Source organism: Panthera leo, chromosome C2, assembly GCF_018350215.1.
Source record: "Panthera leo isolate Ple1 chromosome C2, P.leo_Ple1_pat1.1, whole genome shotgun sequence".
NCBI lineage: Eukaryota > Metazoa > Chordata > Mammalia > Carnivora > Felidae > Panthera > Panthera leo.
Window position 1 is genome coordinate 57,438,897 of NC_056687.1, and position 23,804 is coordinate 57,462,700.

Genomic DNA, 23,804 nt, shown 5'->3' on the forward strand with positions numbered 1-23,804 from the left:
AATTTGCTGATGGTGAGGGGAATAAGCTGAGTACATAATGGCCCACCTTCCCTATAAAATACTTTCTTTGTTTCAGAGTCAGCTATGAAATTCCAATAATAGTCTCAAACCTTTAATTTGGATTATCTGAGTAAATGTAAAATGCCCAGCACTGTACATAATTACTTCTTTGTTAAGATGTCAACCTTTGTTTTTTAGTTAAGAATTAATGAACCTCGATAATTGGCCAACAGTCTTTGAGGCAGAAAGTGGGATGGACACCATCAATACGCTTAACCCAAAACAATGAAATCATTGTTGGCAGTAGGATCATGTTGCCTTTTGTTCAGATAATTTTCTTCTTGGAAAATACATGCATACTTTGGATTTAATGGTGCCAGAAATATTAATAAGTTAGCTATAATTATTTCTGAACCAGTTTGTCACTCAAACAATAAAGGTGAACTTATCTGTAAAGTAGGCAACTAAAAGGATATAAAACCCAGTAATATTCTCATGACAAAGGTTTTGTTTTTAAAGTCAACAGCAATTCTGGCCCTTGAGAGAAAATGAACTGTACCATACAATATAAAATCTCTTTTTGCAGCTAGTAATAATTTCCAACAGGAAGGTTTGAGGTGAGTATGTCTTCATTTGAGGACAATGTAATTTAAGACTGGACACTTAGAAAGTAGAAATTTGAGGTACCTCAGTAAATTTGTTTTTAACTTTAAAAGGAATCTTGAGGGGTCAGTGTGCCAACTGGAAGGCAAGAACTTGGTTCTGGCTGAAAAATCACCCCATACAGCTTACATTTTCAATTAACCTCTGTGCCTAGGTTCCTCTTTGGGAAGGGATAACAGTCATTGTTGCCTTCCATGGGAAGCCTGTGCTTTGACATCCTGGCTGAAGATGTTATATCAACACAAGCGATTAATATTAGAACATAATGCATGTATGCACATAAAACACCAGCATGGTGCTCTTTTAATGCTTATATAACTTCTATAAATACTGCTCTTCCATGCTCTTTCTTCACTTTAGGTCAGAGGAGAATATAATCATAACATGTCACTAATCCAATTTCTCAAAATATGGAGGAAATATATTTTTTAAAGCTCCGTATCATCCTTTTGAGAAGCACTAAACCTGCTAATCCCTCATGGTCTCTGTAGCAATTGCACAATGGCCCCCCATATTAAGCCTTTGGCATCTTTTCAAATGTTGGCTAAATTACTTCTCCTGGAAACTGGACCGATCATGGTAAGGCCAGTGGAATGAAATTGGCTAGCGATATTAAAATTTTGGTTGTTTAACATTTAACTGACTCTCAACAACGTGTCTAAGTGTTATCTAAACAGATAATTAGCTAGTCGCTGCACAGTGGGCTTTATCTAAATTTAGCAGTGAAATTAGGTTTAGAGAATGAGAAAATAGGAAAAGAAATTTTCTCAAGGGAAACGGTGGTGTCAGCACAGCTGAGGAATGTCACAATAGCTACATTTCGTCAATTACGATCATCATCAGGGGTTCTCCAGTAGAGACGCAGGACAAGGTTTATTCACAAGCGCATCCTGAGGATAGGCTATGGAAAGGAGTGGCTGGAGGAGACAGGCTTACAAGGGACGACAGAGACAGGCAGAGAGAAAGAGAAGAGAAAGGGGGTGGAAGAAGAGAAGGCACTAAACCAGAGCGTTGGGAGACAGGATGGGAGGCGGAAGTTAAGAAAAAAAAGAGAGGTAGGCAGGGGTAGAACGGTGTGTAGCTTTGGAGGTGAGTAAAACATTGCAAATCAGTGGGTGGAGGGTGGGGGAACCCTAGTGATGGAAGGGGCGTGCTCTTGGCGGCAGGCAAGCATTAGTTTTAGCTGCGATAGGCGGCTAAATCCTTGTTCGACTTTTCTTCTTATTGAAGCCACATTTACGACTATCTGGTGGAGATGGCAGGACCTACATACAATTAGTTAATGGTATCAGGACTGAGGACGTGTGTCTTCTGCCTCCAGTACCCCTCGGGACAGTCCAAACTGTCCACCGCCCCTGCAGAACCGCCAGGGGCTGTGGCTTCAAGGTCAGGCCACCAGGGCTGTGCGTGGCGGGTGGATGAAAAGGGCAGAGCGCGCAGCCATCTGGGGTGAGGGAGGGTCGTGGTGGATCCCAGACCTCTTAGGGCCAAATGCTTAACACTTCCCCAGGTCCCTTTACCGCGGTCAGCTCAAAGGAAAACAAGCAATGAAAATAAAATTACACGTGCGAACATGCAAATGAAACAAAACCAAAGAAAAACACCACCGCACTCTAGGCGCTCCGATGGGGGAATCCATGGCCTCCTGTTGCCAGTCGCCCGGCGAGGACAGCGGACAGCCCGGCGGCCGGAGAAGCAAGAGCGAGAAAGCAAACCTTCTGGGGGCCCCTCTCCTCGCTCGGCTCCGTTGACCCCTCCACCAAACCGCCCTCCCAAGGGAAAGGAGCAAGAAAATCGCCTGTGCAAACAAGCCTCGGAAGGCTGGGGCAAGTGGGGCTGGGAAGAAAGAAGGGATTCGGAGAGCGCCAGTGTCCCGGGAAGCAGGAAGGAGAAAGTCTCTCCTTTCAGCCCCCTGCGTCCCCGGCGAGGAGGGAGATGACTAGTTCTCCGGGCTGTGTTCAGCTTCCTAGACAGGGACCTTTAGCGTGGGCAACGGAAGGGCAGCCCATCCTGCCATTCCCTCTTCACCACTCCCCCTCCTCCTGTCCCGGCACCCCGCCAGAGGGAGAGCGCGGCCGGGGCGAGGCGAGCAGCCAGCACGATTGTCCCACCGCCCTCCGCCTCCGTCAGCGCCGGGGCAGCGGTGGACCCGCGAGGGGCGGAGTGGGCGAGACCATTGGAAACATTTAGAAGGGGGGACGAGGCGGGGACGAGGCAGGAACGAGGGGCGGGGCCTACTAACCTATTCCAGATTTTCCTGTCCTCTTGAAAGCCCTGCTTTGGGAGAAACCCGTTATCAAAGTGGAGAGAAGAGATTTTTTTTTTTTTTTTTTTTTTGAAGGGGGAGGAGCGTGTGTAGGAGGGCGGGGTGGGAGGAGACGCGGCTTGCAGTCAGCGATCAGACGGGAGCTGGAGTTGTGCAGGGAGGGCGGGAGAGTCCCAGCGCCGGCTCTGAGGGTCGGCTTCCTCTCCCCCTCCCGTGCGGGGCGGGGTGGTGCGTTCCGAGTTCCCAGGAGTTCGAGGCGGGCGGGTGCCGGGGGGAGGGGAGTGGCGGCGGCGGCAGCGGCGGGCGGCTCCCGCCTCAGCCTCAGCAGTGGCGTCGGCGAAGGCAGAGTCGAGGCAGCCGCGAGCGCTCGGCTGAGTGTCAGCCGGTGGCGACGGCTCAAGAACTGGGAGTTGGGGACGCGCGCGCCGGACCTTCCGCCGCCGCCGTTGCCGCCGCGGCCGCTGCTGCCGCCGCCCAGAGCCTAAGGCGCCGGGGCCGGGGGAGCAGGGGGGGCGGGCGAGTGAGAGGGCCGGGGGGAGGGTGGGGGATGGCGCGGACCCCGGGGCCGGCCCCGCTGTGTCCCGGAGGCGGCAAAGCACAACTTTCCTCCGCTTCTCCCCCCGGGGCCGGGCTCTTGCTGCCACCCCCGACGCCGCCGCCGCTACTGCTGCTGCTCTTCCCGCTGCTGCTCTTCTCCCGGCTCTGTGGTAGGTGAACCTCGGCGGCCGGCGCGGGCTGAGGGAGGCGCGACCGAGGGTCCCGGCTCCACCGCCGGTCGGCGCGGGCCGCCCTCCGGGGCGGTAAGGCGGGTGTGCTCGGCGGTTGACTGCGCGAGAGGGTGCCGCGGACTTTGGCTGGAAACTTTTCGCCGCGCCCGGGGCGAGGCCCGGGAAGGGCCGGGGCCGGCGAGTGCTGCGACGGGCGGCCGGCCGGCCGCTCCCCTCCCCCGCTCGCCGCTGCCCGATGCCGAGTGCTCGGTGCGCGGGGAGCTCCTTCGTGTTTGCTCCGGGAACCGTTAACTCGTCGCTCATTCGCGGAGGAAGTCGAGAGCGCGGACTTCTGGGCTGGGGCGAAGGTGCCGGGCTGCACGTTTGCCGCCTCCTTTTTTCCCTGGTGAAACTTGAGCTGTGAGTCCAGATACCTCCAGGGACCAGAGCCCGACGGGATGAAGCCGTAGGCTCCCAACCCCTCCTGGCCTCCCGCTCTGGAGAAGGCACCATGTTAGCCCACCCTGCAGCATTCCTTACAGTTCTCTTCCGTCCTCCGGCCCGGTTCTGCCCCGGCAGCCTCTGGATCGCTTTGCATTGAGCCCGTCGCTGCCTTCCAGTTTATGGGACGTCTCCCACACTGTCCATGTTTATTATAGCGAACGCTGTTTGTCCTCAGGACTTCGATTTGTGTGTTAAATACCTGATTGCATCGATTGTGCTGTGGCTGTTCGGATTAAAACAGACCCCACGCCTCGTCCCCTCATTGTATGTTACAGTTTTTTATCACATTTGGGGGCGAGTCTCTGTAAATTCTGTTCCTAGGTATCCGAGACTAGAAATCCACTTGTTATAAGGATCCTGTAAAAAAAAAAAAAAAAAAAAATATCTGGTGCCTCATGCAAGAGAGATGGACTAAGTGATCATTAATGGAAGGCAGTGATTTGGGAACGTGAGGCCACACCAGTTTGGGGGGATTAGCTTTGGCTTTTGGTAATACCGAAATACTGCAGGAAGTTATTCATTCGAACACTCAACTTGGTGAGGAAGGTGAAGCAAAACTTAACGCTTGCGCAAAGATTAGTGTAGCTAAGACATTTTTATTGGTACATAAGGCTGCTGTTGGATCTGTGTTTAGTGGGATTGTAAATGAAACCAGAAGTTTCATTAGTGTTTATTAAAAGGAGAGATGTGTGCGGATTTCTGGGATGGTGTGATTTAGAAGAAAGAGAGTCCTGTTCCGGGAGGTGTGTCAGGGTAGTTGGTTATGAGGGGAGGCAGAGTTTCAAGAGATTGAGTGCCCCTTATAGGCTAAGAATCTCCTCTACCAATTCACCACCACGTTTCAAGCACGGTAATGAAAGTTTCTGATTTACAGGGTATAGCCTGATAAGTGGCTTGTTATCTAATCCGCATTGTTTCTGTATCTCCACTCCCCAGCTGTTTGGTTCCACAACACAATTCTTAATGCTGCTACCTCTGTAAATTGATGCAAGATTCTACGTTGAATTTGTATACTGTTCTTTGCCATTAGGGAAGATGGTGGATTACAGTTGAGTGGGAGAAAAGTTGGAGGGGGTTTACTATCCTGATTTAGATTGTGTTAAGGACTAAGTGACTATTATTTGTACCTCTAATAAAGGCTTATCTTGCTAAGCAAAGCCTTATAGAAGACTGAAACTAGGTGACATGTGCGTATAATCAAAGATACCGAATTTGAATAATTTCATAGTGCTTGTACAAGGGCTTGTACAAGGGCTGATTACTTTTGAAGGAACACACGGTTTTCATGCAGAAGAAAGGTGTGTTTTTTCTTTAAATACTTTTTGGTGATGTGCTAATGGAGGGGTTGATATTTTTATTTAAGGTCCTAAAAATTCAAGCAGTATAGGCAAATGGACTGTGATTTAGAGCAGGTGTAAATTCAAGTTTTTAGAGTCAATTTTGCTGGTAGTTGTAGAGACAGGCACTAGCTTTGTGTTTCTTGCACTGTTCTTTTAAAGAGCTTCCTTTTCTGGCTTGTAGTGTTAATAACACCCTAATTTGTGAACCCTTATGACAAGTTTTTTGTTTTTTGTTTTTTTTTTCCATCAACCTCTCTCTATTTTAGAATTCAGTCTTTGAGTAGGGCACAGTTGTCCTGACTTATGGGTGCTTAGTAAGTATGGAAGTAGAATTGTCTTCATGTAACCTGTTTGTTGATTTGACATTCGTAGCACTACTTACAAGGTTTTGCGTGTACTAATGTTTGAGTAGTCAGTTTTAGAATTGAAAAGATTTTTAGGCTTTAAAAAGGTGATTATCTGATGATTTCTTAATCAGAATATTTTACTTGTTTGACACGTACAGTTTTTTTTCTTTTTGCTGCTTTTTTGGATATGCTGCTCACATGTAGCATGACCTTAACTATGCTCAACATCTGCAATGTCATCTATTAGTACAAGATAATTTTTATATCCTGTTCATGTGCTAAAACAAAACCCTTGCAACTGGTAGATTTGATATTCTGAAAGGTGTAAAAAATTACATATTATTTGCTGTTTTGAGGGTGTATACTATCTGTCTTATTTGAAGAACTGAACTTTTAAAGTGAGAATTTTACAGGTTTACAAACTCTGGTTTTTTTTGGTTTGTTTTGTTTTTTAAGCCTGAGAAATTCTTAGGTATAAAGGTCAAGGGGGCTAGATTTACAACATCAAGTGACTTGATAAGTCCCATTTATTTAAATCCCATTTTTCTAGAATTCCATATTTCTTTTTTTTTTAATTGAAGTGTAGTTAACACACAGTGTTAAATTAGTTTCAGCTATATTTCTTTATGATAGCAATATTCAGTTCATATGTGATCAGATTTATCTCACATTCCTTCCAACATTCTTCTTGAAAGGTAGAGACTGTTAGCAGGGGTATGGTATCAATGAAGGAGATAATAAAGCCTGTTTGGTCTTTGTCCATTCCTATTTGAATCTAGGATTCCATGACTTTACATTTTCATCAAGGTTTTATTTAATGATAAACGACGATAAAGAAGATGTATTATTAAATTGAATCTTGAACAGCACTTTCAGTACTTTCTGTATTCCTGGCACTTGATAGGCACTTGGGGACATAAAGCATGAATAAGGCAGAGTTCTGGCTTCAAGGAGCTTACAGCATTGTGATAGACATGAAGACAATTGTTGATTATAGGACAGTCAAGTGTTTATGATAGAGATCTGCATGAGGTACTGTGGGGTTGCCCAGAAGAGGGATTCCAAACGCGTTAGGTAAAGATAAATGTGAATTGTGAGAAGTAAAATTACTTTTTAAAATCAGTGAGGCAGATCTTAGTGAGATTAGACATTGTGGTAGGTGGTAGAAGTTTGTTCTTGTCTCTTTCTGATCTTTATTGTTTAAATACTAAATGGGCAGTTTGATTCTGAAAAACAGGCTGCCACTTAACAGCTTTGTGAATTGTTGGCAAGCTATTTAACCTCATCTTAAAAAAAAAAAAAAAAGACATCATCACCTTGTGTGTAGAGTTGTTGAGAGAATTAAGTCAAAGAATAAAATAATAAAACAGTGCATGGAATATGGTAAACATTCAAGTGTTAGTAGCATTGCACATTATAAACTAACTTGCCTGGTATTTGCCATTCTTCAGTTCTACCCTAATGTCTTGAATAATTGAGTTTTCAAGGTAATTAACTTAATCTATTTGCACTTTACAGTTTTTTTTTTTTAATGTGTAGCGCAGTCAGTGCTCTTTAAATATTTGTTAAATTTGTTTCAGATAAATATTCAGAAGACCAATTCTTAGAATATAAGGATACAGTGAAATTAACTTTTGTAATTGTATGGAACCAAGTTGAATCTTCCCTTAATGATGTGGAATGCATTTTAAGATTTGGCAGTTCCCTAAGGTCACTTGGAATGTATTGAAAATGTAGAGTTGGAGAAAAGTGTCACAAGTAAGCTTCTACCTTATCAAGTTACTGATAGTATCAGGTTGGAGCCTATAATATGTACTGCCCATATAAATCTTTCCGCATTCTTAGCAGATATAATTGGAAAGTGAACCAAATTTAAAAGTAAGCAAAAAACCCCAGATCTTCCTTTCTTGTATTTAGCCATAGCATCAGAAATAGGAACTGGAAAAAGCTGGGCAACTTTATATTTGTGTGTGCATGTGTGTATTTACTGTCTTGTTTATTTCATTATGCTTAAATATATTTAATTTAGTGATTCAGGAACTCTAATGGGCATTTTGCATTTGTATAGTTAAGAAGTTAAACTTATGACTTCTTGCCTATTATTTGAAAATTACTGAAGAGAAGCTGGCTAGGATACCTTTGTTAAAAAATAGAGTATTTTGACATTTTGTGATTTGCCCCTTTAAAATTAGAGTAAATAACATATTGTTATAGCATATTCTATAATCCATTAAAGTCCTTATGACAGTTCATAGTAAGGACTAACTAGTTTGTGAAAGATGTGGCATTTAATTAATAATGGCTATTAATATATAAATTTAGGATAAAATCAATCCTTAAGTTAGTAATAGAATGATTATTAAAGATGATTTTATGTTCCAAGCATTCAGGTCCAAAAATGTAAGTACCATAAATGTCATACTTTTGATTATTTTTTGTATTTTTATCTAAAATTTTTTAAAGTCTTGACTATGTATCCTTTCCTGAATTTCATAAAACTTAAGATTTCTATTTTTTTTTTTAAGTTTATTTATTTTGAGAGAGTGAAAGAGCGAGCACTTATGGGGGAGGGACAGAGAGAGAATCCCAAGGAAGCCCAGGAACCATGAGATAATGACCTGAACTGAAATCGAGAGTCGGATGCCTAATGGACTGAGCCACCCAGGCACCCCAAGATTTCTATTTTTATACTAGGTTCTGACATTTAATAATTTATTTAAATAAAATTTATCCTGACTCTTTATCAAGGGTGAGCTTTAATTTTTTTCCTAAATGACTCAATTATTATACTATAGATAATTCATTTAAAACTTTAGTGAGAGCTTCCCCTTATGACTTTGGAAACAGCCATATTGCAGGTACTGTAGTCTATTTTATACTCATGCTATACTATTTTTAGTACTATTTTATAATAGTACTACACTGTTTTAGAAACGATCTTGTATTGCATACTTAATCTCAATTTTACATATTCTCTTTCGTATAGTATTCAGAGTGATTGTTTTTCTTGTAGTCCTATTTACTGCCCAACATTCATTCTGCTAATTAAGATGAGTAGGAAAGAACTACCTGTTGCATTGTGTAGATATTCATAAACTGGAATTTGAGGCATGTGTAAAAATATGCCATCTCATAACTGGATTAAGTGGCTAAGAATTGGCAGTATGTCTTTCAGCACTTCAGATGATTATTTTGTAGGTGTAAGATAGTAAATTATACCTGTGGATCTATAGATAGGAAAGTATTTTTTAAAAAACTTTGATTTCCTTGAACTTTAATGGCTTAGAGAAATCAAACTTGTTCTTATTTTAAATAGGTTAGCTTTGCACTGAGTGGAGGCTTTTTAAGCTCTCAGCTTAGGGTTATTCAGAAGAAATAAAGTTAAAAGGAAAGGCGGTGCTATAAATCACTGTTCTCAGCTAGCCAGGGTCTGCAGAAGTAGGGTGTGCAGTTGGGTTCAAATCTTAGTTACTAGGGAATCTTTTTCAAGTAACATTCAAACAGGCTCCACTGTGGATTTACTGGATTGACAATTTTTGCAAGAGGGGTGGGGAGTGGAGCCTGGGGATTGGGACATTTGTAGTTTGAGAGACATCTTTAGATGATTCTTTCTTCCCTTGATGAGTGCTCTTTATTACAACATTTAAATTTATGATTTGACCAGATGTGGTTCTTCTTCTGAAAGAAATATTCCACTCTTCTGTTCACTAATGCATCAGAAGTGCTTGGCATATAGTAGGCACTCAAATTTCTTTATTTCAGGAGTTTAACAGCAAAGTCAAATTTAAACTAGCACTGTCCAGTGGAAATATAATATGAGCCATACACAGAATTTTAAGTTATCCTTATGCCACATTAGAAATAGTAAAAGGAACAGGTGAAATTAACCTTAATCATGTATTTTATTTAACACAGTATAACCAAAATATCATTTCACTGTGCATTTGATACTAAAAAATTGAGATATTTTACATTTTCCTTCCTAGTTAAGTCTTTGAAATTTGGTGTGTATTTTAACTTACAGATTGTTATTTAAACTAGCTGTATTTGATGTGCTCAGTAGTCACGTGTGGCTGGAGGCTACCATATTGGACAGTGCAGGCCTAAACTATATGTGTCTCTGAAGTAGGTAATGCCTATTACCTACTCTGGTCCTTACTCATAAGGCCTAAAATAATATTACTCTTCCTGCCTACCTAGCGAAATTCTGAAATAGCTGGTTTAAGATCAGTTTTCTCTGTGAAGCCTTCCCTCACCACTTCTTGACTAAAGTGAGCTTTTCTTCTTTCTAGTTACTCTTACATTTGTTATGTAGTATTTAATTATAAGTTGTTTTGTAATGTGTGCTCTTTGCAGTAGAGATCTTGCCTCATGCTTCATTGTATGTATCATAACAAGTATTGTAATAAACAAAGATTATTTTTCAAACTATATAGATTTTATTAACATTTGCTTTTTTGCCCATTAATAACTGTTTAAGGAATTGACCAAATTTGCTATAACATAAATGGCATGAAGAGAATACTTGGTTTAGGATTTCATCTTCCATATTGAAGTAAAATAATGAAATAAAATAGAATAATAGCTATAATAAATAACTATGAAACTTTTGTGAACTTGATTTTATTTCTTATCTGATCCTAGATATCTTTCATTCCTTAGTCCCTGGACACCTACCCTCTTTTGTGTTTAATAATGTGACATGTGGTCATTAGAGGAAAAAGCACACACATTCTATTCACTTTTTTTTTTCCCCTTCATGTTTTTAGGTTTAGAGCAACGTTTGCCAAAGTGTTTCTGTTGAATTCAAGTCTCAGAAGATATGTTTCTGGGATAAAGTACTGTGGTTAAATAGACTTGGGAATGGAAAAAAAACTAGCTATATAACCCACTTATGTAAAGTCACTATATGCATTAATATACTAATAGCTTAAAAAATTATTCCGTAAAATATACTGTTTTACAAACTAATTAAAAAAAATCTTTTTTGTGTAATACCTGTTACATTGCAGAAGCTATGTTGTACAGAACACACTCAGAAGTATATCCCTAGAGGGATTTGTATATTTGATATTATTCCTATTTTGACAGTCCTATTCCTACTTTCCTAGATGGGGGGGGGGAGTGAATACATACATATTGTCTAATAAACTAGAAGAGGTTGGTAGGTTTTAAAGATGTTGCTTGATGAGATAGTTCTTCATTGGCTTTTCTTTTTTTCTAAAAATTCTTTTTTGCTATCTTTAGGTTTGTGTCTTTATTCCCCATTGTCTTACCCATTTTGAATCTGAGATGTTTGCAAAATTGATCTTCTAGGAGGAATACAGTTTTTTTCCCTTTGGTATTGTAAAATCAGCTGTGCATTATTTATCTCAGGGCATTTGTAGTTTAAACAGCTTATGTGTGACATGCCTCACTTTATGTATATCACATCTCACCCTGAATTTGAATTTTCAAAATAAAGTGTAAGATTAAGATACCTAATCTGTTTTGTAATGGATATATGTCAGTGTTGTTACTGGGAAGGACCTGAAAAAACCAAGAGGCAATTATAAATATAGGTGCATACAGCTAGGACCCCAACTCAGTGTTGAGAACATTGTATACAATTAACAGTGTGCTTGATGCCTTTTTTTTTTTTAATGTTTATTTATTTTTGAGAGAGACAGAGTGCAAGCAGAGGAGGGGCAGAGAGAGAGAGAGGGAGTCACAGAATCTGAATCAGGCTCCAGGCTTTGAACTGTCAGCACAGAGCCTGACTTGGGACTTGAGCTCATGAGCCATGAGATCATGACCTGAGCTGAAGTCTGACACTCAACCAACTGAGCCACCCACATGACCCTGTGCTTGACCCTTCTAATGTCTTCACTTTAGAGGAAAACCAAAAATGTTAATGAAATAGTAGTATTGGTGAACTGTGGTTCACAATCATATTCATATAGTAACTATTTCTATGTGTTATCCATGATAGACATGATTGTCATTATTACTAGATTATCTTAGGCTGTTTTGAAACTTATTAATATGATTTCTAATTTAGTCTTAGCTACTGTGGGCTAGATTAAGATTCATTTCATAAGTGTCCTGTCATTATGAACTCCAAATTCCCTTCTAATTTGATTCAGATTAGAGATAATCATTCATGGCTAGAAGTTCAATTTAAATATTGGCTAAGTCACACCATTAAACTGTCTAGTTTTTAAATGTGCTTAGGGATACCCTGGTTACTTTATTTTAAGTGCAAAATTTTTAAAAGCTTCTCTATTTTATTTATTTTTTATTGAAGAGATTCAAGTGGGAGAAGGTACTTAACTACAGTTTTATCCTTCTCATTACGGACATAGGGCTAGAACCTCATAGCATTTTTCACTAAACCATGAGTCTGCATATGTTAATGGCTCTAGCAGCTGTTCTGAACCTCAGATTTCTCTGCTTGTTAAAGTTAAGAGATAAAAAATTACCACGAACAAAAACCTTGAGTAACATGTTCAAATAATCCGCTTGTATTGACTGTCAACTTTTATAGTAGCTTCTCCATTCCTATAAGCATTGTAAGTATATGATTATAAATCTATGATTATTTTATACAGCTTTGGCTAGTTCATCTGAAAACCAGAATGAACTTTAATATTGAAGTATAATGGTAAGGAATTCCTATTCTCTTTCAAATTGTTACTTCTGTTTGTTGTGCACTAGTACAATGTCAAAGATTTATTTTTTTTTTTCTTTTAAAGCTGGTATAGCTTCTGTGGTTACCGGACTGATTTTGAATAATAAAAGAAGGCATATCAAGGCCAGAATTAATAACACTAATGAAGACACCTATTCTTAGGAAGAAATAAGACTGGTTAACTATTGACATTCTTTTCCATATTTAAGATTGTGAAAACCATTTCAAGTTTTAGATTCGTAAGAGTTAGCAATTTTTGGTGGCTATTTTGAAGCCATGCATTGCTTATCAAACTTATTTTTCCGTATGTGTATAAAAGGATCTGGACATTGGCACAGTTTTGTTATATTGATTGTGAAAATGTTTAAATATATAAGTAGTTGGTGAAATTTGTATAGAGCATGCAAAAAAAGTCTCTTGCCTTGTAAAAGTTTGAATCCTAACAACATCTGCTGAAATATAAAAACAACTCTGAAATTGCCTAAGAAAAATGCAGATCTTTGAGGATACTACTATTGCTTTGCTGCCCTCTACAGTCATCTAAAATAATCGCTCTTGATTTTTCTTCCATCAGATGATTAAAATACTTACTTGACCTGTGAGTCAGTTGAGTAATATTTACTATTAAAATATTTTTTTTAGTTAGTCACAACAGTTGACCCATACCTATAATGCAAAAACTAAAGGACTTAGAATTGGAGCAGGGGATAAATTGGGAACTGTTGAGCGTCAATCAGAAAATAGGTAAAACAACACCAACTGAGAGCTAGGTGGTTAGAAGATATCACAGTGAAATAAGACATGGTGGTTGGTCCCAAGTTTATAGACCTATTGGTAAGACTAACTGTATGTTAAAATATATACAAAAAAGGTGTTTGTAAAAACGTTGCAAGTAGTATGGTACAGCCTAAAAGAAAGATCAGTAAGACCTGGAAGAGTCAAGGAAAGCTAAGTAGAGGAGACGAAACTTTTGAGTTGTGTCTTCAAGAATGGATTAAATTCAGACAAGTAAAATAGGGTTATATTAAAACACAAAGGATCTGTTACACAGAAAGGGCTATGCAAGGGGCCTTGGAGTCTTTGCACTTAATAAATGTAAATTTTAATTGTTAGGAGATTTGGAATTAGTAGTGTGTGTGTGTGTGTGTGTGTGTGTGTGTGTGTATGTTAGGTCCAGTTACTTAGCCTTTCTGCCTGTTTCATCCCTAAAAAATTGGCTAAGTACTTCATTTACAGAGTTGCTGTGAAAATTAAATGAACTCCTTAAACTGCACAATATAGTGCTTTATAAATACAACTAACAATGATGCAAGGGAAAGTGAATTGTCTTATATTAGAAATATAAAAGTATTGTGGGATTATAGAAGAAGGAGCAGTTTTACTGGCAATGGAAGAAGACTTAATAGAAGGCCTAATTTTGTAGCTGAACCTTGAGGGAAGAATTTAGATTTCCATTTGTGAGGGAAATTCAAAGAGAAAGAGGGCATTCCAGGCTGAAAAGATCACTGGACTGAGAATTCTGTGGAAGGAATGTTCCCGTGTGGTTCAAGCATGAGCTTTTTGTAGGGAAGTCATGGATTTTTAAATACTTTACTGATGCTGAGGAGAATGTGTGTGGTAGGCAGTGAGGAGCTTTTGAAGGCAAGTAACTACTGAATCTGTCTGATTTGAGGATGTTGTATTGCTCTGATCGCAGTGTATAAGATATATTGGAGATATGAGAGACAAAAAGGAATAGCCATTATAATCGTTCATGGAAGAGAAGGTTGTGAAGACAAATAGCATTTTGGTAGAAGGCTTTAATGGAGAGATGGATCTGAGTAGATTACCTAGTGTTTGGATATCATAGTGGGTGAGAAAGGAAGAGTTGGATCTGAACTTAATGCTTCTCTTTTGAATGGCTAGAAAAGTATGGTAAAGGTATTGATTAGTTTTAGTCCAGTAACATTTTGGAGGCATTTAAATTGCGGTGTCTTTGGGACATATTTTATTTTTTTTATTTTTTAATTTTTTTAATATATGAAATTTATTGTCAAGTTGGTTTCCATACAACACCCAGTGCTCATCCCAAAAGATGCCCTCTTCAATGCCCATCACCTACCCTTCCCTCCCTCCCACCCCCCCATCAACCCTCAGTTCTCAGTTTTTAAGAGTCTCTTATGCTTTGGCTCTCTCCCACTCTAACCTCATTTTTTTTTTTCTTTCCCCTCCCCCATGGGTTTCTGTTCAGTTTCTCAGGATCCACATAAGAGTGAAAACATATGGTATCTGTCTTTCTCTGTATGGCTTATTTCACTTAGCATAACACTCTCCAGTTCCATCCATGTTGCTACAAAGGGCCATATTTCATTCTTTCTCATTGCCACGTAGTACTCCATTGTGTATATAAACCACAGTTTCTTTATCCATTCATCAGTTGATGGACATTTAGGCTTTTTCCACAATTTGGCTGTTGTTGAGAGTGCTGCTATAAACATTGGGGTACAAGTGCCTTAGGGAAATATTTTAGAGCTGTAGTTGGAAATTTATTATGAGATGGTGGAGATAATATGTGGAGTTGGGAATTACCAGGATTGAGATATTGGGAATAGATGAATTTTTAGATAGAAGGCAGAGGGGGAGGAGAGAAGGAGAGAGAAGAGAAGGAAGAAAGGAAAGAGAAGTGGGCAGGGGACTGGGAAAAATTTTCAAGGTTGAGGTATTTTAATTGGATAAGAAGGAGGGAGAGGGGAAATCATCTGGAAAAAAACCTTACTTGATAAATAAACCAATATATTTAGTAGTTAAGAGGACTCATGGATGACCCAGTAATTTAGTAAAAGTGGTTAGGTGAGGTCAAATTCCAAAAAGTTAACAAATGAGGGGACGGTGAAGAAGTAGTAAGGTATGGCCCACTCTTAGGAAAGAGAAAGAGTAATTTGATGGGGGAAGAATAATGTATCAGTTGTTATGGGCTGAATGTTTGTCATCCCCAAATTGAGATATTGAAGCCCTAACTCCCAATGTGATGGCATTAGGAAGGGTTCTTTGGGAGGCAGTTAGATACCAGGTGGTTCACGTATGGAAATCAAGACCCAAGGGAGGCTAGACATCTAGAACCATACCCAGAACCACAGCCAAGATAATGTCAAGGGACAGTCTATCAAGGTCATTGCTTTTTGCTTCTTGAGACACTGGAGGTTATGTACAGCTTTGCCTCTTAGACTGGCATTGCTGCTCTTAGAGATTGGATATTGTTATTACCATAGCACAAGGGACTATACTTTCCATGGGTGTCCATTACAGAAAGTTGAAGGAAAGCTTTATAAAAAAAATTGACATATAGTTGACAGTGTTCTGTTAGTTTCAGGTGTACAACATAGTGATTCAACAGTTCTATACATTAGGCTGTGCTTACCGCCATAAGTATAGTTACCATCTGTCACCATGCAATGTTATTATAATATTACTGGCTTTTTTGTTCCCTGTGCTATACTTATCATCCTCATGACTTATTTTATAACTGGAAGTTTATACCTCTTAACCCCTTCACCAATTTTGCCCTTCCCTCCAACCCCCTAATGTTTGGCAACCACCACTTTGTTTTCTGTATTCATGATTCTATTTCTGTTCGTTTGTTCTGTTTTTTAGATTTCACATATAAGTGAAATCATATGGTAATTTGTCTTTGATTTGAGTGAAAGGTGAACACAGCATTAGACGATGTGAGGTATGAGCTTGTTTGAACAAGGCTGGAGATACTGATTGATGAAATATTAAAACTTTTTATTGACATACTTTTACAGAAAAGTATTAATGGTAAGTGTGCAGTTGGGTGAACTGTGATTAGCAACTCTGTGAAACCATCACCCTGGTCAAGAAATAAATTTACTGGCACTCTAGAAGCTCCCTCACACTCTTTCCAGTCACACATCTGTCTCCCTGAGCAATAACCACAATTCTGACTTTTAACTCCATAAATTTGTTTTGTTTTTTTAACTTTATATAATATTTTTTTGCTGATGTTGTGAAATTCATGTTGTTGCGTGTAACATTTTTTTTTTAACACTACTGTGCAGTATTCTGTCCTGTCACCATCCATAATTCATCAGTTTTAATGTTGGACAGAAATTTGGGATGTTTTCAGTTTGAGGCTTTTATGAATGGTACTACCATGAACATCATTTTATTTCTCTTTTGGTGGTAGAATTGCTGGTTCATTTTATGCATGTTTTTGTTGAATAAGTTTACTAAACAGTAACAATTCATACTTCCAATCAGTAGCTTGTAAGACTCATTTGCTCCACGTCTTCACCAGCCCTTTGTAATGTCAGTACTTTTTCTTAACCATTCTGAGCAGTATGCAGTGGTATAACATTGTGATTGTAGTTTGTATTTCCTTGATGGTTGGGATCTAAGGATTTGCACCATTTTGAATATCCTCTTGTGAAATGCCCGTTGGTTTTTATCCCATTTTATTCAGTTGTATTGTCTTTTGTCTTTTTACGGATCTGTTGGATTTGTTAATGTATGCTACGTATGAACCCTAATGTGTATTACAAATATCTTCTCCTACTTTGGTCTTTTCACTCTATTGATGGTGTCTATAGATAAACAGAAGTTCTTTAATAATTATCCAGGTAGTCAAAACCAATCTTTGTCTTTATAATTAATTCTTTGCCTTATTTACAATATCTTTCTCTAGTGCATTATCATGAAAACATTTTCCCTAGGAGTTTTATCATTTTGCCTTTACTGTGATTCATCTAGAATTTGTTTTTTGTGATTATTAGGTAGGATCCATATTTTTTCTTCATTTACTATCCAGTTGACCATCACGGTTTTTGGAAAGAAACTATTGTGCAGTGCTGCCTTTATAATAAATCAAGCAGCTGTCCATGCCAGCGTTTATTTTGGGGCTCTCTTCTTCATTCCATTTGTCCACTTTGCTATCTTGGCACAAATGTCATAATATCTTGGGACGCCTGGGTGGCTCAGTGGGTTAAGCGGCTGACTTGGGCTCAGGTCATGATCTCGCGGTCCGTGAGTTCGAGCCCCGCGTCGGGCTCTGTGCTGACAGCTCAGAGCCTGGAGCCTGTTTCAGATTCTGTGTCTCCCTCTCTCTGACCCTCCCCCGTTCATGCTCTGTCTCTCTCTGTCTCAAAAATAAATAAACGTTAAAAAAAAAATTAAAAAAGTTATAATATCTCATTATAGCTTTATTATTTGTTTATTTATCTGAATTTAACATTTATTTATTTTTGAGAGAAAGAGCGAGATAGAGTAGGAGCGGGGGGAGGTGCAGAGAGAGGGAGGGAGGGACACAGAATCCGAAGCAGGCTCCAGGCTCTGAGCTGTCAGCACAGACCCTGATGCAAGGCTTGAACCCACAAGCCGTGAGATCATCTTGATGTTGAGTAGAGTAAGTCCACCTATTTATTCAAGTTTAATGTGGCTAGTCTTGGTCCATTTCTTTTCTGTATAAATTTTAGTAGCAGCTTATCAATTGCCACAAAAAACCTATAGGGATTTTTTATTGTGAGTACATTAAATCTGTATGAATTAATGTAGGGCTAAATAGACGTCTTTATACTGAATCTTTCAACCTGTGAGTCTGGTTTATCTCGCTATTTACCTAAGTTTTCTCTACATTTCCCATAAAACTTTCTGTTTTTTTTCTGTGTCGAGGTCTTGCATCACTATAAATTTTTTATTACATTTAATCTACTCAAAGATTCAAGTTACTTGTTTTTTGATATTACTATAAATGATATTTTAAAATATTACTAATTGCAGGCATATAAAATCTAATGCTTTAGTTTAGGTATCGTGATCTTACATCCAGATACTGTGCTAACTTCATTTATTTCTAATACTTAGTCAAACTTTTGGATCTTCCATCTACAGAGTCATGCCATCTGTAAAAAGTGAAAGCCTGTTTTTTTTCATTCCTTATACTTTTTTTTTTTTCTTTTCCTTTGCTTATATGTTCTGGAGCATCATAGCTCCACTATGATGTTAAATTAAAGTGGTGATTGCAGGCATCATTGTCTGGTTCCTAATCTCAGAGGTAAAACAGTGTTCAACATTTCAAAATTAAGTATGATTCTTGTAGTTTTTTTTTTTAATAGAATCTTTATCAGATTAGGAAAGTTTCTATTCCTAGTTTGCTAAGAATTTTTGTCATAAATGGTGTTTACTTTTATCAAATACTATATCTTAATTTTGAGATGATTAGAGGATTTTTTTTCCTTTTTTTAATATGGTGAATTACATTTAAAAAATGTTAAACCATCTTTGTGTTTCTGGAATAATCACGGTTTAGTTTTGATGAATTATATATCTTATTATATCACTGGATTCAATTGACTATTATTTTCTTTATTTTTTTTCTTCATCAATATTTATCAGTTGTCCTGGAATATTCCTTTCATATGATCTTGCCAAACTTTGGTATCAAAGTTATGGTGTGCTCAAAAAAAATGAGAAGTATTACACCTTTATTGTCCTGTGTATGAGTTTAAGATTGGTATTATTTTTCTCTTTAAGTGTTGGGTAGAATTCATAGGTAAAGCCATCTGGGCCTGGAATATTTTTTTGTGGGAAGGATTTTTATTTGTAGATTCCGTTTTTTAATAATTATGGTACTTAGATTTTCTATCTTCTGTGTCACTTTTGACTCATTCTGTTTTTCTAGGGATTTGTTAGTTTCTTGCTTTCAATTCTAATGACATGAAGTTTTTCTTAATGTCCTCTTACTAGCTTTATTTTTTCTTTTTTCAATACCTGAAGGATCTGTAGCAATGCCGCCTCCCCCCCCTTTTCATTTCTTTTTTTTGTAATTTGTGTTGTCTTGGTTTCTGGATCAGTCTTGCCAGGAGTTTATCAGTTTTATTATAAGGACTTACCAAAGAACCCACCTTTGATTCCTGTTGATCCTCTCTATTTTATGTTTGTTTTCTATTTCATTATTTTCCTGGTCCATATTTCCTTTGACTTTTTTTGGAGAGTTTATTTCTTATCTCTTTTCTATTTCTTGAGATGAATAGTTAGATTATTGATTTGCAGCCTTTCTCTTTTTCTTATATATGCATTTGAGCCTATTTTTCCCTTTAATTATGACTTTATCTGCATTGTATGCAAATAAATGTTTAAAACATTAAAAAATTTCCATGTGATTTTTTTTGAGTCTTGGATTATTTTGAAAATTATTACTTAACTAGATACATGAAGATATTTTAGTTACCTTAGTTTTTGATTTTTAGCATAATTACATTGTGTTAAAGAACTTGTGTCTGATTTCAGTCTTTGGAAATAGCATTAGGTCAATGTTGATAATTCCATGTATACTTACACAGAATGTATATTGCTTTTGTTGGGTAATTGTTTTCTTACCTTGTATATATCAAGTAGGTCAAGTTGGTTGCATTGTACAAGTAATAAGTCTTTATCCTTTCTAATTTTTTTCCCTGCTTTTTCAGTTAATTACTGTGAGGTGTATTAAAATCATATTCCATGATGTGGATTTGTCTTTTTTTTTTTAAATTCTGTGAAGTTTTGTGCTATATGGTTTGAGGCTGAGTTATGAGGTACAGTTAAATTGGAATTTTTCTATCTCTGGCACTTGACTCTTTTATCATTATTAAATAGTCCTCTATCTCTAGCAATACTACTTTCTTTAAAGTCTACTTTTTCTGATTTTTAGTATGGCCACATTACGTTTATTTTGGTTAGTGTTTGCATTGTATCTTTTCCCCAACTTTTACTTTCATCCTTTTTGTACTCTTAAATTTAAGTGTGCCCCTTGTAAGCAGCATGTAATTTTTAAATCCAGTCTGCTAAGCTTTGTCTTTTATTTGACATATCTATTTATCTCTGATTAATTAGTCCCTTATATATTTGGGCGTAAATCTATGTTACATCTTGGTTTTCTACTTGTGCATATGTTTTTTGTTTTATTCATATATTCATTGCTTTCCTTTGTACTAGTTATTTTTCATTCCTTTTCCCCCCTTGCTAAATTTCAGTGGCTACTTTAGGTATTACAAAATACATCCTTGACTTTATTAAAGTGCAGTATAAATTACTATGAGTATTACTCCTTTTTAGACAATACAGGGACCATCAAACTCTTTAACTCTATCCTTATTTTGCTGTTAGTGCTAGTGTCTGTGTATGTGTATCCCATACAGCAATCGTTTATTTAGTTTTTCCAATATGCTTACTCTTTCTATAGTTCTTTCTTTCTGCATCTTGTAGTTTCCATCTGGAATTCTCTTAACTTCTGCCTGAAAAACATCCCTGTGTTTTCTTTAGTGTGAATCTGCTAATTTATTTTGCCTGAAATTTCTTTATATAAATATATAACAGCTTTACTGATGTAATTCACATATCATATGCTTTACTGACTTAAAGCACATAATTAAAAATTTTTTTTTAAATATTTATTTTTGAGAGAGAGAGAGGCGGAGCATGAGCAGAGGGAGGGACAGAGAGAGAGAGAAACACAGAATCCAAAGCAGACTCCAAGGCTCCAAGCTGTCAGCACCGAACCCAACGTTGGGCTCGAACTCATGAACTGCAGGATCATGACTCGAACCAAAGTTGGCCACTTAACCAACTGAGCCATCTAGGTGCCCCTGAAAGTGCAATAATTCACGGTTTATAGTATATTCAGAGTTGTGCAACCATAACCACAGTCAATATTAGAACATTTTCATCACTCTCTGCTCCCCTAAAAGCAATCATTCTCCCATTTTCCCTCACCTCTCCCAGTACTAGGCAATCATTAATATAATTTATGTTTTTATTGATTTACCTATTCTGTACATTTCATATAAATGTTATACAATGTGTGTTCCATGTCTGATATATTTCATTTAGCATAATGATTATAAGGTTCATCCATATTTTGTATATATTGGAACTTCATTCTTTTTTATTGCCAAATCGTATCTATTGTGTGGCTATATCACATTTTATTTCTTCCATCAGTTGATGAACATTTGCATTATTACCACTCTTTGGCTATTATGAGTAATGTTGCTTTATACATTCATGTATGACTTTTTGTGTGGACATATATTTTTATTTCACTTGAGTATTTAGCTTGGAGTGGAACCACTCCACACTGTAACCTTTTGAGGAATTGCCGGTTTGTTTTGCAACGTGGCTATACTGTTAAATATTCTTACTAGCAGCACAGGCCACTCCAGATCTGTAGATGTTGTGTAGTTTGGTTGATGGGTCAGTTGTGGGTGATGGGGGCTAGGTTTGTCTGGGAGTGACCTGAATTTTATGTCTTGGAAGAAGAAAAGAGAAGTAAGTAATAGCATCAAAAGTAGGAACCAGAAGGGCAAAAGAATAACACAGTCCCGGGAAGGTGAGCATCACACCTGGAATTAGGTGAGAACCAGGAATTAGGAAAGGAGCTATGTGCTGTGGGGAGTTTGGGCAGGTGTTTGGCAGCATTTCTGGAAGCTTAAAGTCCTGGTGACCCAGATTTTGTATTTTATTCTTTTGTCCCCACTCTTAGAAACAAAGGCAGACTTATTGTTCAAATCCAAGGTCAAAATGTTTCCTTAGAATTTTGAATTCTGCCATTTCCTACATGGTCTCTATTAGTTTTAGGAAAAGCAGCTCTTTTCTTGTGCCCAAACCATTCCACCAAAAACTTGTGGGGCAGTTCCCCTGTGGTGAAAAATTCTGTCCTGATCTGTACTCAGGGCTGCAGCACATTAGAATGAACACTTACTAGCTTCTAATCTGTGCACACGATTGTACAGAAAGATGTGTAGGCCCTTCTGAGAAGCCAGTCTTTGGCTGTGAATGTGAAAGGTAGATACTGACTCTGTCTTACCCCTTACCACAGATCTCTGTGGGCCAGCCACCCCAGGAGTGTGAACCACTGGTTCTGTGAGGGAGTATACCCAAAGAAGGACAGAGTTGGAAGAGGTTCACTTTGAGAAGGTATATGGTTCAGGCCACCTGATAGTAGAGAAGGCTGGAGCTGGTTTGGAGTTATTACAAGGAATAAGCTATTTTTTGGGAGTGCAGGTGGTGGTGTGAGTGTGTAGTGGGAGTTCTGGTGCTGGTGGGGAAGTAGACTTTTGAGAACCTTTGGGCAGCATGGAGTCTCTGGTTTCTGTGTTATGAGAACAGAGGGAGAGTTATTGCCTGGCTGACGCTTCAAGGTTGTAGGGGGACTGAGTTCTGGACACATGGCTGGGACTGGCTCTACCCAGTATTCTCATACCCATGCTGCTGACTCCTAGTCTGCATTGGACATGGCAAGAGAGTCTCTTCCTCCTGCAGAATTCTTATAGTGCCATCTTCTGAGAAAGCTTAATGCCATATTTATATGAAAGGAGAAGTACTTAAAGGAATTCCATTTTTCAGAGAGGAAAATGGTGGTACGTTTGGAGTTGACTGTCAATAAGTTGATCACACATGCATCTCCATACTGTAAAGGTACTTTAAAGGTACATAAGATTAGAAGCTAAGTATTATATGTTTTTTGTATCTCTTAAGCCAAATGAAATGAAACATGTCTATATTAATGCTTTTCTAGAAACTTTGAGAACTATAGATTCACATAAATAAAACATTTTAATTTAAATATTTAGAAAGTATATGGAATGTAGAAACATTACGTGTAATTCTTTTTAAATTTTTACTAGTCTGATTTTTGAATGTTACAGCTTGCACTAGCTTTTGACTTAGGTGCGATACTCTGCAAATGCTGATTTACTGCTTTAGGATACCAAATTTTTTTTAATGGTTATTCATTTTTGAGAGAGCGTTAGCAAGCAGGCCTGGGGCAGAGAATGAGGGACGAGAGGATCTGAAGCAGGCTCTGGTCTGATAGCAGTGAGCCCTATGCAGGGCTTGAACTCATGAACCTTGAGATCATGACCTGAGCTAAAGTTGGACGCTCAACCAACTGAGCCACCCAGATGCCCCTAGGATATCAAATTTTGACAGTTACCATATTTCATCAAATATAAGAGGTCATTGATTAAGAGATACACTGTGATTTTATATGCCATTAAGGAAGAGAAAAAAACTATGACAGTACTTTCCTATCACCTAGAATTTTTACTTTATGTGTATTGACTTATTTTATATTTGTTGGACTTTTATTTCATACTTACCAATATTATATTCATGGATTTTTAAAAATCATCATAACTTGTGTGCATCCATGAAAAGCAAAATATAAGTGGAAAAATGGTTAAGGTATTCCTACTACTTCCTCGTATTCAGGGTCCTTCTTCTTTTATTGCTTTTTGCCTCAATGCTTGGAAGAGCTCTTTGATGCTTTCTTTC

The 23,804-nt window shown here is 38.3% G+C and overlaps 1 protein-coding gene across 4 annotated transcripts in view; it reads left to right on the plus strand.

Annotated features, from left to right (window-relative positions):
- The first annotated feature begins 1,527 nt into the window (after positions 1–1,527).
- NECTIN3 (nectin cell adhesion molecule 3) overlaps positions 1,528–23,804 on the plus strand; it is a 128,649-nt gene continuing 106,372 nt past the window's right edge. For 2 of the 4 annotated variants that reach the window (XR_006207081.1, XM_042954932.1), the window contains exons 1-2: positions 1,539–1,752; positions 2,174–2,489. Coding sequence is in view for 3 of the 4 variants with exons in the window: in XM_042954932.1 (XP_042810866.1) it covers positions 2,237–2,489 (253 nt within the window). In the remaining variant the exon portion in view is untranslated. Of the gene's footprint in view, positions 1,753–2,173; positions 2,490–3,450; positions 3,637–23,804 lie in introns of those variants that run through there. The other 2 variants (XM_042954935.1, XM_042954934.1) reach the window with 2 other exon arrangements.